General features: G+C 41.4%; 1 protein-coding gene across 4 annotated transcripts in view; it reads right to left on the bottom strand.

Annotated features, from left to right (window-relative positions):
* Positions 1-13450, bottom strand: part of FLNB (filamin B) — a 75630-nt gene extending 62180 nt beyond the window's left edge. For all 4 annotated transcript variants that reach the window (XM_007425250.3, XM_088134230.1, XM_007425251.3 and 1 more), the window contains exon 1: positions 12982-13450. In XM_007425250.3, the coding sequence (XP_007425312.2) occupies positions 12982-13435 (454 nt within the window). In that variant the 5' untranslated portion in view covers positions 13436-13450. The remainder of the gene's footprint in view (positions 1-12981) is intronic.
* Positions 13451-16218: the final 2768 nt, after the last annotated feature.

Genomic DNA, 16218 nt, shown 5'->3' with positions numbered 1-16218 from the left:
TTTTTGCTCAGCTTAAGGGTTCTTTTCCTATTTTAATTGTAAGTCACCCAGAGTCATTTCAAGTTGGGCAGCCTCTAAATTTAAATATATTTTAAAAAATCAAGCAACATCATCAGTCTGCCCTGGAATTCAGCTGTAAATATTTATTCATTCCAGCAAGGGAACCCAGGATTTCATGCCATCACTTTTTAGCATTTTTCTTGTAAGAAGAATGCAATGGAAGTATATAGACTGTAGAACAGAACTCTTCCCGATTCTACAGTCCATGAGTGGAACCTCTAAGGGAATTGTTAAGTGCCATCTGCAAGTCCCCTGACAATCATGCTGATGACAACTGTTAGGCCAAGTTAAAAATCAAACTTCATAAGTTTCTGTTTGTAATACTGAAGGACTATCCAATCTAAACTTACCATAGGAAAATACCAGACAAATGTAACCCATCCTTGAGCAGCTTTTGTTTGTTTCCACTAAATAGCTCTTACCACCTCTATACTTTCTGCTGTAGAAGGCAGACAGTCTTTCAAGTTTGATATTTCAGAGGAAGTGGCAGAACAAGGCAGACTCAGCAGAAGAATGCTGGTTCTGTGGGCTTTGCAGCCCACATGCCTTGCAGTGACATCAGCTATAATTCAATGCCCATCCATCTATTGCAAGTAAATGTTTAACATTTTAATATGAGTAAAGACTTTCCAACAGGACAAGAATAGTACTGCTTCAAAGCAAGGCTGGAAAGAGCATCTCCAGTACCATACTCTCAATTTCATCCATTTGAAACAACAGACCTTCACTGAATCCCTCAGTTATCTTTAAAACATGTTTGGCTCAGAGTCCGTGGACAATGTTAAAGCACAAATTAAATCAGCTTGAAACCAGCTGCTGCCTTCTCATTTCCCCAGAAAAATGCTTTCTCATATGATAATAGTCATGTCAAAATATATGGTTTGGACAGACACCTATCGGTATGTATAGTTTATATGCAGAAATCATAACTCTGTGCCAGAAGCAGAAAATGAGGACCCAGCAAAAAATATCTTTTCTAGTTAAACTGGTTGGATGCATTATCTTTTGTGTCTATGTAGCATATTTTCAACTGCTGTTTCTCCCGTCCTTCATCCAAAGAGGAGAATTCAGAACCTATTTGGCATTTCCTGAACTGGGACTCATTACAACTTGCTTGATTCAGGCACAATGTAATATTTAAATTCCAGCACCTTTCTTCAACTACTGTTTAAGTGAGTTTTTTTTTAGAATACAATGCAAGAGTACATTACCCCCTGTTATTTTTATGAATGTGCAGGAGACTCATTTTTAGCACCTGCCAAAACATGGTAATTCAAGTAAACCAGAAGGCTGATCTTATACAACGGGGCAGCTGAATAACACTCACAAGGAATCTTTAGAGACCAGTCCCTTTTATGCTAGATTTCATTCACGTCTGTGGAGTCCTAGCACTGAAGATGTTACCTAGTCGAGTAACAAAATGTTTGCAAGAAAACAACCAAGCTCAGAGAACCCCAAGGACTCCACAGTTCAACCCTGAGCTACACATATTCTCTTCCATTCATTCAAGTCTAATCACTGTAGCACAGCAGGTTATCACCTAGCACCAGAGCAATTAATCCCAAGGGACAGAAGAAGATTCAAGCAGTTCTACACAGCAGCCACTGCAGGACAAACCACTGTTTAAAATGTTGTTGCCAGAGATGGAGAGAAATACTGGAGAGGAATTCAGAGGAGAGTTAGGGTATGGAAACCAAGCCCTATGAAGAACAGTTAAAGGAACAGTTAAAGGCATATTTAGCTCATAAAAAAAAGACAATTATAGGGTAATACAATAGCAGTCTTCCACTTCCTGTAGAGCTTTGCTACAAAAGAGAGAGTAGAGTTATTCACTAATGACCTGGAGGGCAGGACCAGAACCAACGGGCTAAAAGTACAAGGAAGGAGATCAGGAGGTGCCTTCTGATTGTACAAGCTCTTAGCCAATTGCACAGGCTGTCACATAACCTTTGAATTCTCCTTCACTGGAATTCATTAAGCAGGGGTGCATGAACAACTGTCAGAGATGATCTAATGAATTCTGCACTGAGCAGGTGGTTGGAGTAGATGACCTCTGAGATCTCTCCCAACCCTATTATCTGAAGATTCTATGATTAAGAGGAGCACCATTAGCTGAGGAAGCAAAATGCCTTGAGTTATTCCTGAATGTATACAAAAGATACTGAAACCAGGGGAAGGATATCCTGAATAGTTTGAGGTGAATTTGGAAATGGTTGTGCTTTCCATACTCCATTTTCCTTAGTGGCTTACACTATACACCACCCCTCTGATTCTTATTTATTCAAAAACATAGTGTGTTTTATTTCAATCAGCACCCACCAAGATCTTTGCCTACTGCCATTTCAGCATGCTTCAGATACTCATTTAGAATAACCCATTTGGTTCAGCCAGCACCAGGAATCACATGTTAATAAAAAGGTCTAGGAAGCTTCCAGGTCACAACTAACATCCTCACTATTAACAAGTATGTTTCCTTACATTGGTATAGATCAAGATTCTTCTAGGCAGCTGCCACCAACAGAAGCCTGTACAGATAAGTAAAGCTATTCAGATATGGTTCAGCCAAGTATCTTCTGTGCAGCACACGCCAAGCATTGAAGCCAGAGTGGATAGGTTTCAAAGCCAAAACCAACACATTGGAAGTAATCAAAAATGATTACTGTTTGGGGAAATCCTTGACTGCAATGTATACTTTGATTCACTTTTTCCATCTGAAACCATCCACAGTCACAACATGAACAAAACTGGCAAAAGGAAATCCCATTCATGTAAGAATGCACAGTTCAGCCAGATTTTATCACAGCCAAAGAACAGCATTTTGAAAAAAACTGAACATCCTAAATTCATGGAAAACATTTTAAAGTTTACCGTCTGTTACACCTTTTAAAATGTGGTGCCATGAGATACTTTCTCAAATTAAGTTATTTTAAAACATCTTACTCAAGATTATGCGAGAAACCTGGATCATGTAACTCCCAAAGATAGTTTTAAATCAGCTAAGCAAAATAATAAATGATGGTTCACTTGTATTACTCATATTTTGCCACACATAAAGCCAGGGACTAAAGAAAAAAAAGAATCTTGATGCCTACTTCAAAAAAGATTAGATTATCAACATTGCTAAGGAAAACCAGTAGCAGATTTAATTATAACATTGCTCCAACCTTACTACCAATGCTGCAATACAGGCCTTGATATTTTGCATACTATGACATACATAACCATCCTGTTTTTCAGCTGCCTTATCACCTAGTACTAGAGGAAATCCAGATGTTTCCCTTAACAGCTGGCAGCCTTGAACAAGGCTTATTCGTCTACTTTTTATATTTAGTAACATAAAAAAGATACTTTAGAGACTGAACTCCAAAGCATAATTCACATAAGCCAATGTTCTGCTAAGTAAAGTCTGCATACGGTAATTAAACTATTTCTTAGCAGTCACTGGCTATCTTTGAAGAATATTGTAACCAACAAAAACCTGAAGGTACAGCACCAGAATTAAATGGATTCAGGTTGACATCTCTCTAGAATTAAAACAACACTGAATTTTGAATCCCTCTTTTCCATGTATGTCATGGTACTTCAGCTGACTGAGAAGCTACAGGAGGGTTCCAAGTTTTGTATTTTAAATTATGTCAAAGTAGCCTCTTCACGCTAAGAAGCAACAAAGGGAGCTACAGAGCTGAAGATAGGAGCCTATTTATCTGTTAGATTTAAATCCTGCCTTTCCTCCAGGGGCTCAAGGCAAGATATCTAGCACTCCTGCATGCAACTCTAGCAATTCAGCCATAAAAACAAGAAAAAACACTTAAGTTAGTTTTCTCACACTGATAAATGAGATCAGTCAGTAGGGTACCTGGGATGGCCAGTCTTACGCCCGCTAAGTTTCAAACAGATAAGAACATTGGCATAGAGCCCAGTTAACTTGCTTGATCATGGTGGTTACTGTTTGCTCATTCCTTTGAGGTATTCCCAAAGCACAGTATAAAGTGAACCTGAAACACTCTCTTCCTGGGTGGTCTCCATCTTTGCAGAAGAATGCTAAAAGATGCTAAAAGAAATTATCCTTTCAAACAAATCAATTAATTTTTGGCTATATAAAACCCAACACAGTTGTCAGCAGTGCAACACAGGCCACGGGCTCAGCTCCCCTCTCCCCCTACACCAACATCCAGATTAGTAATCTGTTCAGGTACTATGTGCCAAGGTACAATTCAACATGCAAAGTGTAGTAAGCAGTACCTCCCTCAGGTTACATGGAAATCAGCCCATGTACATAAACATTCCCTCCAGACGCAATACTGTGGAACCAATTTTACAGTGACAGATGCAGCAGGAATTGTATATGAAATATGCCAACTTTGAAAGTAAGTATAGATGAATTGTGTTCAATTAAAAACAAAGGACACAGGGTAGCTATTATTTAGCATCAACCTTTATTAAAACTGGGCACATCATAAGAATTCTATTTTGATCTATGTGGAAAAATCTATGGATTGAAGCAACATAAAAGCATGCATAAATAAATAAATGATGAATACCATTAAGAATTTGTATAAGGTTAAGTCTGATGGTGAAATGTTTATTCTGAGACATATCAGTCTAAAACAGTTTTAACTCACCATGATTAATGATTTAGTCATCAGCCTGATATCAGTCACTGAACCCTGTCCCTTCCACAGGAAGTTTACTGTGTTTTAAATCCTTGTTTTATTACCAGAAGTGTTGAGTTGTCCTTTACAGTGATAATCCCAAAGCATAATCTCTCCTCCATAAGAAACTTTTATAGGAAGCAAACAGGAGACAAATCTGTTAATATTTCTTTCAACAAAGAATCATAAGTTGTAGCACATGTTTTGGTCAAGCAGGCCAAAGGAGAACAGAACTTATTCTATGTAATTTGCTTTCTGAAATACAATCAGCAAAGCTATTTTCATGATAAACTTTGAGCTGCTACAGCTATAATATCCTGACTAGTTTAAATTTCCATTTCTACTTTGTTGATTACAATTTAAACATTTCTTTCCATGCTATCAAACAATTCAATTTATGAAAAAGCTTATGAAGTTTTATGAAGTTTATTTTCCCTATTAGCTTTACACCAATACCATTTCATTGCATTCCTTTACACCCCTACACACTAGAGCCTGAATAAAGACATTAGTTAACAAATCTGATATAAAGTAAAAACTATGTTCTCTACTAAACAGAAAAAGTCCTTTTTTCTCTTGGCTGAAGGGCTTTTATCCCAGTCGAAGAACTTCCAGTAAACATTGACATTATCAATATTTCTTTGCACAGAGCAGGGTTTCCTCCACTGAGCAGGGGGTTGTACTCAATGGCCTAAATGGTCTCTTTCAACTCTATGATCCTGTGATTAAGTCTTCTACATTTCTTGCATGTTGAGGTAAGGGAAACATAAGGGACTACTGTATGTATTTCTTAACAACTTCTCTTCTTCTGACTTCCTTAGCAGTTACTTAGAGACTGTACCAGACCAGATGGGTCTATGACATAGGCAAGTCATTTTTAACCTAATGAGGGGGGGACTGGTGAGCTATAATTGAGATGCAAAGGGGAGTAGAAGCAATATTTCTCAGGCATATGTGTTAAGCCTTAGTCCTTACATTCCAGTTTTCATGAATGTCACACCTCAAGTTAGGAAATAACGTACCAATTTTTGGCATTCACACCATCAAAATTCAACATTGGGATGAAAGAGGGCTCAGGATATCGTGCACTCACACACACACACACACAATGGTTTGGGGATTCATTCCCCTCCCTTACTTACAGGTTGACTCATAATACATATATCAAATTCCAAACTTGGCAATTTCTATCCTTCCTCTCCCCTCCAATTATATAGCTGATATCATTCTACACTGTAGTAACTAATTCAACTGTTACCTAGGTACTTCAGTATGTATAAACATAGGGTGTGAACACTAGCTGCCAGCAATGAAACCACCTTCTCTATTTAATCTCTACTAGTTTTACTTACTAAGGAAACTGCATATAAAGAAACCCATAAATCAAATATTTCAGTTGAACAACTCCACCCAAAAATCTAGTTAGAATACAGGTTGATTCCTTGAACTGCAAAATGAAGACTGGAAGTTGCTTCAATAAAAAACTAATTGCAACTTAATTAACACACCTTAGCACACACCCTGCTGAGCCACTGATAAAAGTACAAGTGTTACATGGTTGAACAACTAAAGAGTTACCATGAAGTGGGTTTAGCATATCTCCATGTAATAATCATCTCAACAATGCTTATCAGTAATCCTGGTAGACTGAGTCAGCTCTTACTTAACTAATATGTTGCATGATACAGTGCATTTCTTTTTAAAAGAGTTATCCTTTGACAAAGAATTGTTTCCTTTGCCACACAATATAGGGAAAGACTGATCACCAAGATAGTAACTGAACATATGTCCCTCTCAGGAATACACACCTAGACAAGATTCTACAATGAACACCTCATACAGAGGGTGCTACAGGTCACTTTAAGATTATAAATTAAGAATAATAAATGGATGTTCTACTCCATTTTTACTGGAACATATCCACTCAGACTCACTGGAGATATGCATGTTTCTTGTATGAGCAACACTTCAAAATGTTAGTACAACTGCTGATCTTCCAACTAGCATTTTATTGCTCACAAAAGAGCCCTGCCATGTTTACCCCAGGAAAAAGTTTCCATATGAAAATCTGGCAATGTCAAATGAATAAGGCACATCATAACCTGAACTTCAGAAGTGGGACTCCCAATCATGCAACATTTTGTGCTAAGTTTGGATGAATTACCACCTGTATAACATTCACTAAGCTTGTATTTCTGATCCAGTTGTGAGCATGAACAGTAAGATAAATTCTGCAATTTCCTTCATGCCAAGTGAACAAAAATAGTTCAGTGTAATATCAGTTATTAAATTTGATAGCTAGTCATTAACTGTGCTTACAATGCCAAAACACACAGGTGCTTAATTATGTACTTTTCAACCAAAAAAAAGGTTTATTAGCCTCTTTTGTTGTGTGATGCAACTTTCAGTTTCAAGCCACCTATTGCATTTTAGATGAACAGTCCTATACAAGGATTCTGTTATGTATTGTCCAGCATTGTAAAGTCTATTGCCTAAAAATCTACATCTACATAAATGAGCAATCAATATATTCTTTTTTTCTTGTGTGGGGTATGTGTGTGTGAAATGCCAAATTCTAGACAAATGCTCTGCTTCACAATAGTATGTAAGGCAATGAAACTTTTTACATGACTTCAGGAATCTTGGTAGTACTAGGGCCAAAATGTGGTTTTGAATCTTGTCCAATAGCAAACTCGTGAAATAACCTAAACTAAGATAAGGCTGCATACTTATTGCAGCATTTATAGTTTTTAAAGTTTTTCTCCTTGGCTTAGGTTGTAAATCTACAGCCACTTGCCAGCTTCACTGAATACAGTGTGCTTTAAATCTGAACAGACATGATTGCTCCAGTTGTATCATATGTTCTCAAGACCACATAGTACTTTTGTCCCAGGAAAAAGGGGTAGAGTGTTTAAGAAAAGACAGCCATGCAGGAAAGATCCACAAGGAGCATTTATTTGTGTACCCCACTTTTCTATTCTGCAAGTACTAAGAGCAGCTAACCAAACAATGAATTGAAATTTAAATGTAAATACAAACAAACTAAAGCTAGTAATCAGCAGTTAAAAGCTAATGAAAGAGATGCATCTCAAATAGACAGGCTCTAAGCCACTTAGGGCTTTGAAGGATAACATTAACATCTTATATTGTGCCAAGAAAGATTGGGCACCACGTAGCCATGGGCATCTACAGGGGGGAAAATGATGACACCTGTGTGACATCACTTTCCACACCTTACACATTTGAGTCAGACATTGTGACACAAGCATGTAATGGTAGCATTTGTGCGATGACCTCACTGCACGAGTATCAACATTTTGAAAACACCGCAACGTGTTATGGATGCTACTGCATATGTTCGCTATACTTCGCATCAGTTACATTATACACTACATTTCGTACCGATTGCAACTTATGGACATTTTCTAAATGAGGCAAGCTGCAACAGTCAACAGGATATAACCAAGGCATGGATAATAGTTGCCAAGTCTGATCAGTTCAGAAACGGCCATAGCTGACTCACTAGCTGTAACTGTGCAAACGCACCCCTAGCCACAGCGGCCATCTGTAAACCTATCGACAGTTGAGAATTCAGGAACCTGCTCTTTCAGGGTGAGTAAAATTCCATCCAATCTCCTAATTCAGTTTCTTGTTGATCAACAGCCTCTCCCTCTTATCTGTATCTAATTTCACCTTGTTCTCCCACACTGAGTCAATTACTGAACAGAGACAACATTCAGGGATACTTCCTGAGAGAGAAATGACAAGGAACTATATCACTAGTGCATCAGTTTTAAAAAACTTAATCTTCAAATGACCACTTCCCCACCTGAGATTGTAATAAAGTGGTTTAAGGAACTACCCTGACATCATTTCCTGACACTACAAGTCACCAGTGAAAGGCAGTGAAAGAATCAAGTCCTTTTATTTAAAGGCCTAAGGCAGATGTACTTTAAACATTTCACAATATAACTAGTAGTAGTATTCCCAAGTTTAAAATCCAATCAACTGGTACTCCACAGCATGAGCTCTAGCTATCCAGGATATGATATACATGCACATACCCAGTTTTACCCAAACAGTAATCATAATCCCAGCTTTAAAGAGGGGCTAAGCAGCCATCTCTCAGGATAACATAGAAGATGCTGAATACTTAGTGAAAGACATTCCTCCACCTTAATATTTGTGTCAAGTTTCTGCTAGTTATAGCAGCATAAGTAGTACAAGAGTATGCATGATTCCTATTGTGCAAAGTGCCAACTGAGGTAACAAGTTATTCTACTGTTAATATTTAAACTGAAAAGAAAGCAGAGTGAAGTAATTTCTGGAAAAGCAAGTTTATAGCATCTGTCAGAGATATTTTCCTACAAGGAGACTCAATCTGAGCTCAGCAGAGTTCCCCTGCTTCAAAACATATGGGTTACATACAGAGATCAGCATTCCTTCTCCTATACTTTTCCTTGAAGCCTTCAAGTCTATTTATACAGACACAACATCTCTAAAGTTATGCTTCAGGTCTCTAATTCAAGGTCACGTTTTGCTCAAAACAACATAGTTTTATGCCCTGGAGACGCAACTGAAAAGAGAACCAACTTACTTCCTTAGCTAGAATTCAGACAGAACTCCAATTCATCAAACAGGGTAACAATTGTTAAAGAGGTATGTCTGAGCTCCCCACAGGCAGGTATTGGTTTTATTTTCCTTTACTTGTAAACTCATCACTTCTATGCTACTACTCAGCTTTTGGGTAGCAGCAGGAGAGTCAGGGCTCTGCCACTATGTCAAAAAACCACTTCTCCCACTTCTCTTTCCAACACATGTGGAGCAGAAACAGGGAGAGGAGAGGAAATGGGTCTTTTGGATGCCAGTCAGCCTGCACCACCACAGTAACCCCATGGTAGCTTTACCATAGGTATGCCAGCAGCAGACCCCCAAGATTCAGGGACCCACACCTTAAGCACTGCAACCCGGAAACTGCAGGAAGAATGTTTTAAACAGTTGTCCGTCTTCCAGAAGATCACTGGACATACATCAAGAATGTCTCCCTGCTACTCCAGCTCTGCAGCACCTAAGCTGCAAGTAAGTGGATGGCTGTACCTCAGGGACACCTTCCTGGCATAGCTTGCCTGACCCCCTTGTGATTTGGTGCAGTGGTGTCCAAGCTGCAGGGAGCATTCGTGACAATGTGTCCACTATAGGACACCTAGACATGTGTATGTCTCCCACAGCGCCAAAAAGACTCATTTCCCCTCCTACTCTTCCCCTGGTTCGTCAAGAACCCATGGGTAGCAGGAAAAGGAGACAGAAGCAGGAGACAATGGTCCCTTTACTACTACTTTTCCAATCTTAAAGAATGAGTTCTCCCTGGAACCAGAACCAAGAGCAGAATATTCAGATTTTCAGCTACTGGCACCAAGGGAGGGATTTCCTACCCTGTCTTGCTCCTCCCTCTGCTTCTGGTGCCAGCAGAAACCTTCTTCTTCTTCACTGTGGAGGCAGAGCAGGGGTTGGAAGGGCTCTTAGTTCTTCTCTAAGCCAGCAGAGTTCTCTGCTAATTCCTACACAAGATAGCAGCACTTTAGTGTCGCCATGTGGAAGAGATACCAGGTTATAGATTTGTCAGTTCTGGAAGGATTGTTCTCATCTTTTTATCTTTCCTTAGCTCAGAACATTAAAGACATCGCTACAATCAACAGGAAATCCAAATACACTTTTTCTTCATGTATGTCATAACAAATATTAGCCTGCAGACTAACTCTGCTATCCTTGAAACTCAGAGTTGCTGTAAGACTAGTTATTGTTTATATAGGTCTAGGAGAGTCACACATGTCAATACTAGACGATTCTTCACAGTCCAAAGGGGGAACAAAAAGCACAATCATGACCTGGTGGTAGATTTTTAAGCAAGAACTGGAGTACCCATGCCCTCCAGATATTGCTGGACTACAACACAACAGCCTTTGCTACCATGGTCAATATCCTCAGTGGGAATCCAATATCTGCAGGATCACAGTTTTCCTACCCATGTTCTAAGTGAACTGGAATAGATCAGTTTCCAGTTCTCAGTTGCCTAACAGAAGTGTTAAAAAGCCTTCATATTCCCTTTAGGATGTTATACAAGAGAAACTGGTGTGTGAAAAGACTTGCTAGCTTCATATAAGTACTCATCATAAATTCCTCAGATAAACATCTGCTCAGAGGCACCTTGTTCCTTAATTCTTCACATGTGTCTCCCTGCACCTTTATTTTCCACTTGGCTCCAATTGGTGTGGTTGAGAGGTTTAGTAAAGAAACTAAATCAGTCCCATTAGCCTGAAGTCTGTTCACCTTTGGCTTAGTTTTTGAAGTTTCATACTGAGTTAACTGCTTAGCTCTCTGATATAATGGGACAATGTTCTCCTAAACAGATAACAGCATAATATTTTGACACTAAAAAAACAGTCCTTATTGTAAACCACCAAGAGATCTTAGTAAGCAACATAATCTTAATAAATGAAGAGCCAGTGGTTGAAGGCACCAGGCTAGACACCAGGAGACCATGAATCCCACTTTAGGCACAAAGCCAGCAGGGTGACTTTGGACCAGCCACTTTCGCTTACCCAGAGGAAGGCGGCAATGGCAAACCACTTCCGAAAAACTTGCTAGGAAAACTGCATGGACTTGTTCAGCCAGTTGCCAGGAGTCAAAACAAACTCAAAAGTACCCCCCCAAAAAACCCACTACAAATAAACTGGTTTCTGCTCCATTTATTTAGGAAGTTAACATCAAATCTGGGGTCACATACCTTATTAACCCACAGCTTGGTTTAACCACATTTTGTGAAGCAAGACATAGTCCTGGTACACATAAAGCACTAAGCCATAAACCCTAGTTTACCAACTACAATGGCTAACTTTTCACATCACACAAAGCCAGAACCAATCAAGCCACTTTAGGGTTTAGCACAATGCATGATCTGTATGTTTTACATAAACAGAATTACAGTCACTTTAGAACACTTGCTAAAATATTAATAGTACACTATTTTGCAAATAGAAGACATACTACAGGATGATTTCAATGCATTTATTTTCAGGGTAAAAAAATAAGAGTGTTTTTGTTTTTTTGGCAGATTACTTCCAAATATGTCCTTGTCTCCTTGGGGAGTCCACTTCATGATAGTCCTCCTCACTGGGGACTAGTCACGCTCTCTCAACCAACCTACCTCACAGAGTTATGGTGACAAGAAAAGCCACCTTGCATTTTCATAGAAAAGGTAGGATATAATCATCATAATAGATTGCTATAGCAACACTTCTTTTTGTTCTGTTTTTGAACTGATACAAAGATTAGCTTGATGCACGCTTCCCCCTGAAGATTTGAGAGGCTGGACTTCTCAGGGGCAAGTTCTTCACATGTTTTCAGCATAGAAACCCAAGTCCTGCAGCCCAAAGGAAGTTCTACCTGCTGGGAGGGAGGCAGCTCAGGAAATCCTGTCTGTGAAGCACCAGCCATGTCTTCCCTTCCCCAGGATTTGCTTATTTATTTATTTTATTATTTGCTATTAGAGCTCAGAGCTGACCAGAGGTTTGTACAATGAAAAGCCTGATTTTTGGAAGGGGAGGGAGGAAAGAGAGAAGAAAAAGGAGCACATATCCCAAACGTAAAGCGTGCGTCCTTCTTGACTAGGAAAACCCTTCTATACTTTTACTCGGGCGGGTTAGTTACTGTTAAGAGAGAAAACGGAGCCCTGGATAACTCATCGCCTTCAGCGGCGCTAAACTGGGCTGCTTCAAAGCCAGGCTGTCGGGTATAAGCATTGGGCAGGTATCCGCCCGGGAGTGCCGGGCTAGGCTTCCCAAACCCACAGCCCCGCCCAGCTCCTGCAGGCTCTCCGACACTCCAGGAAGAGGCTCGGCAGCCGGTGGGACAAAGTCGACCCACATCTCCGCGTCCCCACCGACCCTCAAACTTTGACAGGGTCTCAGACCCTGGCAACCGACCTCTGGCAACCGACCCACCCGCCTCTCTTAACGCGGCTGCGAATATTAGGAAGGGGCTGCGAGGCGGGCAACCCCAAGCCCTTCTGCAGAAAATTGGGGTCTCTAGACGTCTGCCGCGACGCTCGGGATGCGAAACACCTTGAGGCGGGGGAGCGAAGCTCCTTGCCTCCCTCAGGCCAAGTGCCACACTCGCTGGGAGGCGAGGCAAGGCTTCCCCCCCCCCTCCGCCCCGCGTCCAGCTCTCTGCGCCCAGCCCCGAAGAGCGCCGCGAGCGCGCCAAAGCTCACCGATGGAGACCAGCTTGATATTCTCCTTTTCCAGGAACTCGAGCGCCACCGAGACGTTTTCCAGCTGCATCTGCCGGAAAGTGGGTCTCTGGTGGTACTTGCGGTACATGCGCTTCTGGCTGAGTACCTCCAGCAGGGCGATGAGGCGCAGCCCGTCACTCAGGTCGAACTGCAGGTTGCCGATACGCTTGTTCACGCAGCGGAGGTGCTCGTTGCACCAACGGGTGAAGGTGTTTTGCTGAATCCGCTTCCAGGGCGCGTCGTCCGCCAAGTCCTTCTCGGTCACAGGCATGGCTGCGGAGTCCGCCTCGAGGTCGCTACGGCCCAAGGGATGTTGGTGCTCCTGCCACCGAGGGTGCGAGCCCTGGCTGAGCTCGCTGCTGCTGCTGCTGCTGCTTCCACCTCCGCTGCTGCAGTCACTGCGAGCAGCCTGGCCCCGCGCCTGCGTGCTCATGCTGTGGCCGCCCCGCCTTCTCGTGTCTGGGCTATAACGAGCGGGCAGACCAACCAACCAACCAGCCAGCCTAGGCCGGGTGTCTCCCTCCCTCCCTGCTGCTGCTGCTGCTAGTGGGTCGCGGCCAAACGCGGGCGCTGAATCTGCAGGGCAGGAGAGCCGCGCCGTCAGCTTAGCAACGCCAGTCGAGCTGGAAGCGGCTCTCTCGCGCTCCGGACCCACGTGTCGACTTACAAAGGAGCTGGCGAGGGCGTCTTTTCGGCGAGACCTTAAATACCCCTCTCCGATTAACGGATTGGATCCTGGCCAAGGAAGGGGCGGGGCCTGCAAAAGGACAATCGCGGCGGGAGGGGGACGAGGAAAGTTTTCCCCCCACCCTTCAGAAGCGCCGGGCGGTGTTTGAGCCCCTGCGTCAATTGGCTACTGCGGAGGCAGGCAGAGTGTGGCCCTCCAGCTGTCGGACCCCAAGTTCCACTAACCACAGCCAACATGGCCAGGGATTAGGGTTAATGGGAGTTGTAGTCCAGGGTTCCCTGCAGGAAATATACCACCTTTCATCTTGGGGAGATTAAATACAAAGATATTTGTATTTATAACCCTCTGGCCCAGTTTTCGGAGGATGGGTGGGTAGCCTGTATACACTCCTATAAAGCCCCCCATATTTGGGTAGCAAAAATCCCGACAACCGCTAGATTCCAAAGAGATGCAGAATATTTTTAACAACCGTCTGATAGGCCAGATTTTGCAGCCCAGGTATGGCACACCTGGAGGAGTTGTGGGATATATATCTGACCAATTATTAGGCACCTTTATTCCATGAGAGATGTGTTAACTTTTTAAGTGCCATAAAGGCGTGTTGTTTTGCATATCAGACTAAAGGTAGCAAGCTCTGTATAGAAGAGACTTTAAGCAAAAGCAGTTTACCATAGGGTAAGGGGCGGGGGGGGTTATGTCATTTGCTGAGATCTCTAGTCCTATACCAGCTATTAAATGTGCAGGCCAGAAATGCTGCTTCTGGTTTGGTGCTTGAGACTTTCTATTGTTTCTCCAAGCTAAACAACAACAGAAAGAAAATACAGTAGTTGCAGGCCAGATTCTGTTGGATGGTGCTTTTGTTTCTAATAAAAAGCAAAGTAGATCACTCAAGCATAAAGCCTGTCCGGCTCTGATACAGAAATCATATTCTAACTTAGAAGTCACAAAAACCTGCCAGCTTTCAACAACGCTTCTCTTCATCAGGAAAAAGCACTTATTTAATAAAATCTTACCTCGTGAGAAGGTCTGGGATTCTCAAAAGCTTGCTATTTTATTTACTTTTGAGGTGGTCTAAAAAAAAAAATTCTCATCCTAATATGGATTTTTTTTTCCCTTATGGCCAGTACAGACTTTTTGCTTTTTGTAATGCTGTTGAAAAAACTCACAGAGTGATGAGAAGTATTCACATGGCAAGCCAAAAGACCCTGTTGTAGATGGACAAAATTCGCAGTATAAAACCAGCGTAACACAAGGAAGACATGACATCTTTACAGCAGTTTGGGGTATAGCCTTCTAGGTTTTGAAAATACATGCCAGACAACAAGAAATGCATATGAGGAATAATTAAAGATGGAGATTTTTTCCCATTCTTAAAAGTTCTTGCAATAATAACTTTAGTAATGTATTCTATGCTATTTTAAACTGCATTTTCGCTTTTAAAAAAGGAAATCCATTAAATTAATACAACCTATTTATCGGTGAGATAAAATGGAGGGGAATAACTAAACACCTTGCTGAAATATGAAAGGTTAAATGCCTGGACAATTAATGTGGCATCAAAAAGAAAATACAGTGGTACCTCTAGTTATGAACTTAATCCGTTCCGTGACTCTGGTTGCAACTCGAGTTGGTCTCAAGTCAAGGTAAAGTTTCCCATAAGGTTCAATGTAAATACGGTTAATCCGTTCCGCCCTCCAAATTTGGTCGCACCACGAGGCAAATTTCCTCATAAGGTTCAATGTAAATACGGCTAAACAGTTCTGAAACATATGCATTTTATTTTTAAACCTCAAAAACCTTCCAAACGCCACAAAAACCTTCCAAACGCCACAAACACACCACAAGCCTCACCGAACGTCTCCTTGCTACCGCGATCTTGCCCACAGGAAGCCGCGACCGCGTGGCAGCAGGGAAAATGGCCGCGGATCCGGTTCGTAAGTAGAGGCAGAGTTCGCAAGTAGAGGTAAATTTTTGGGGCTGGAGCTGGTCGTATCTTGAAAAATTCGTAAGGAGGGGTTTTCATAACTAGAGGTACCACTGTACTATTTCAGTGTCAGTCATGCCTCCATCTGGAAGTCTTTCCAAAGTTGAGATGTCTGCTATGAAAATTCTTTTCTGAACTTGTATGTTGCACCTGGTTCCTTTTATTAGATAACTTGTTTTGCCTGTTTTGTCTTGGTTTTAGTGATTAGTCACTCTGATGGGTGTAGAAGCCTATCTAAATGATGCTAAATTAAAACTTTTTTTGAATGGGGCCGGTATATTCATGAATTCTGTTTTTTACAGTGAGCCTGATGATCATCCACTGGCATAGCCCCAAAATGTGCTGATTCCACCCAATTGGTGGACTCTAGACTCCTCTTGAATTTAGCTTTCAATGACACAGTCAGTCTGTGGTCCCTTTATTTATATCAAAATATGTAGACACTTTTCTGCTGAATTGGCTAGTAAGACATTCAGACGTGTTAGGCTACCTTTATCCTACCTCTTAGATTCATTTTTGAGCAAGATTGCTGTCTATTTGAGTC

This window comes from Python bivittatus, unplaced genomic scaffold (assembly GCF_059951505.1).
Source record: "Python bivittatus isolate LINGU-HERP-01145 unplaced genomic scaffold, Pbiv_v1 ctg000080_np1212, whole genome shotgun sequence".
NCBI lineage: Eukaryota > Metazoa > Chordata > Lepidosauria > Squamata > Pythonidae > Python > Python bivittatus.
The sequence above is the reverse complement of the archived record's forward strand: the minus strand, read 5'-3'. Positions and strand labels throughout refer to the sequence as shown.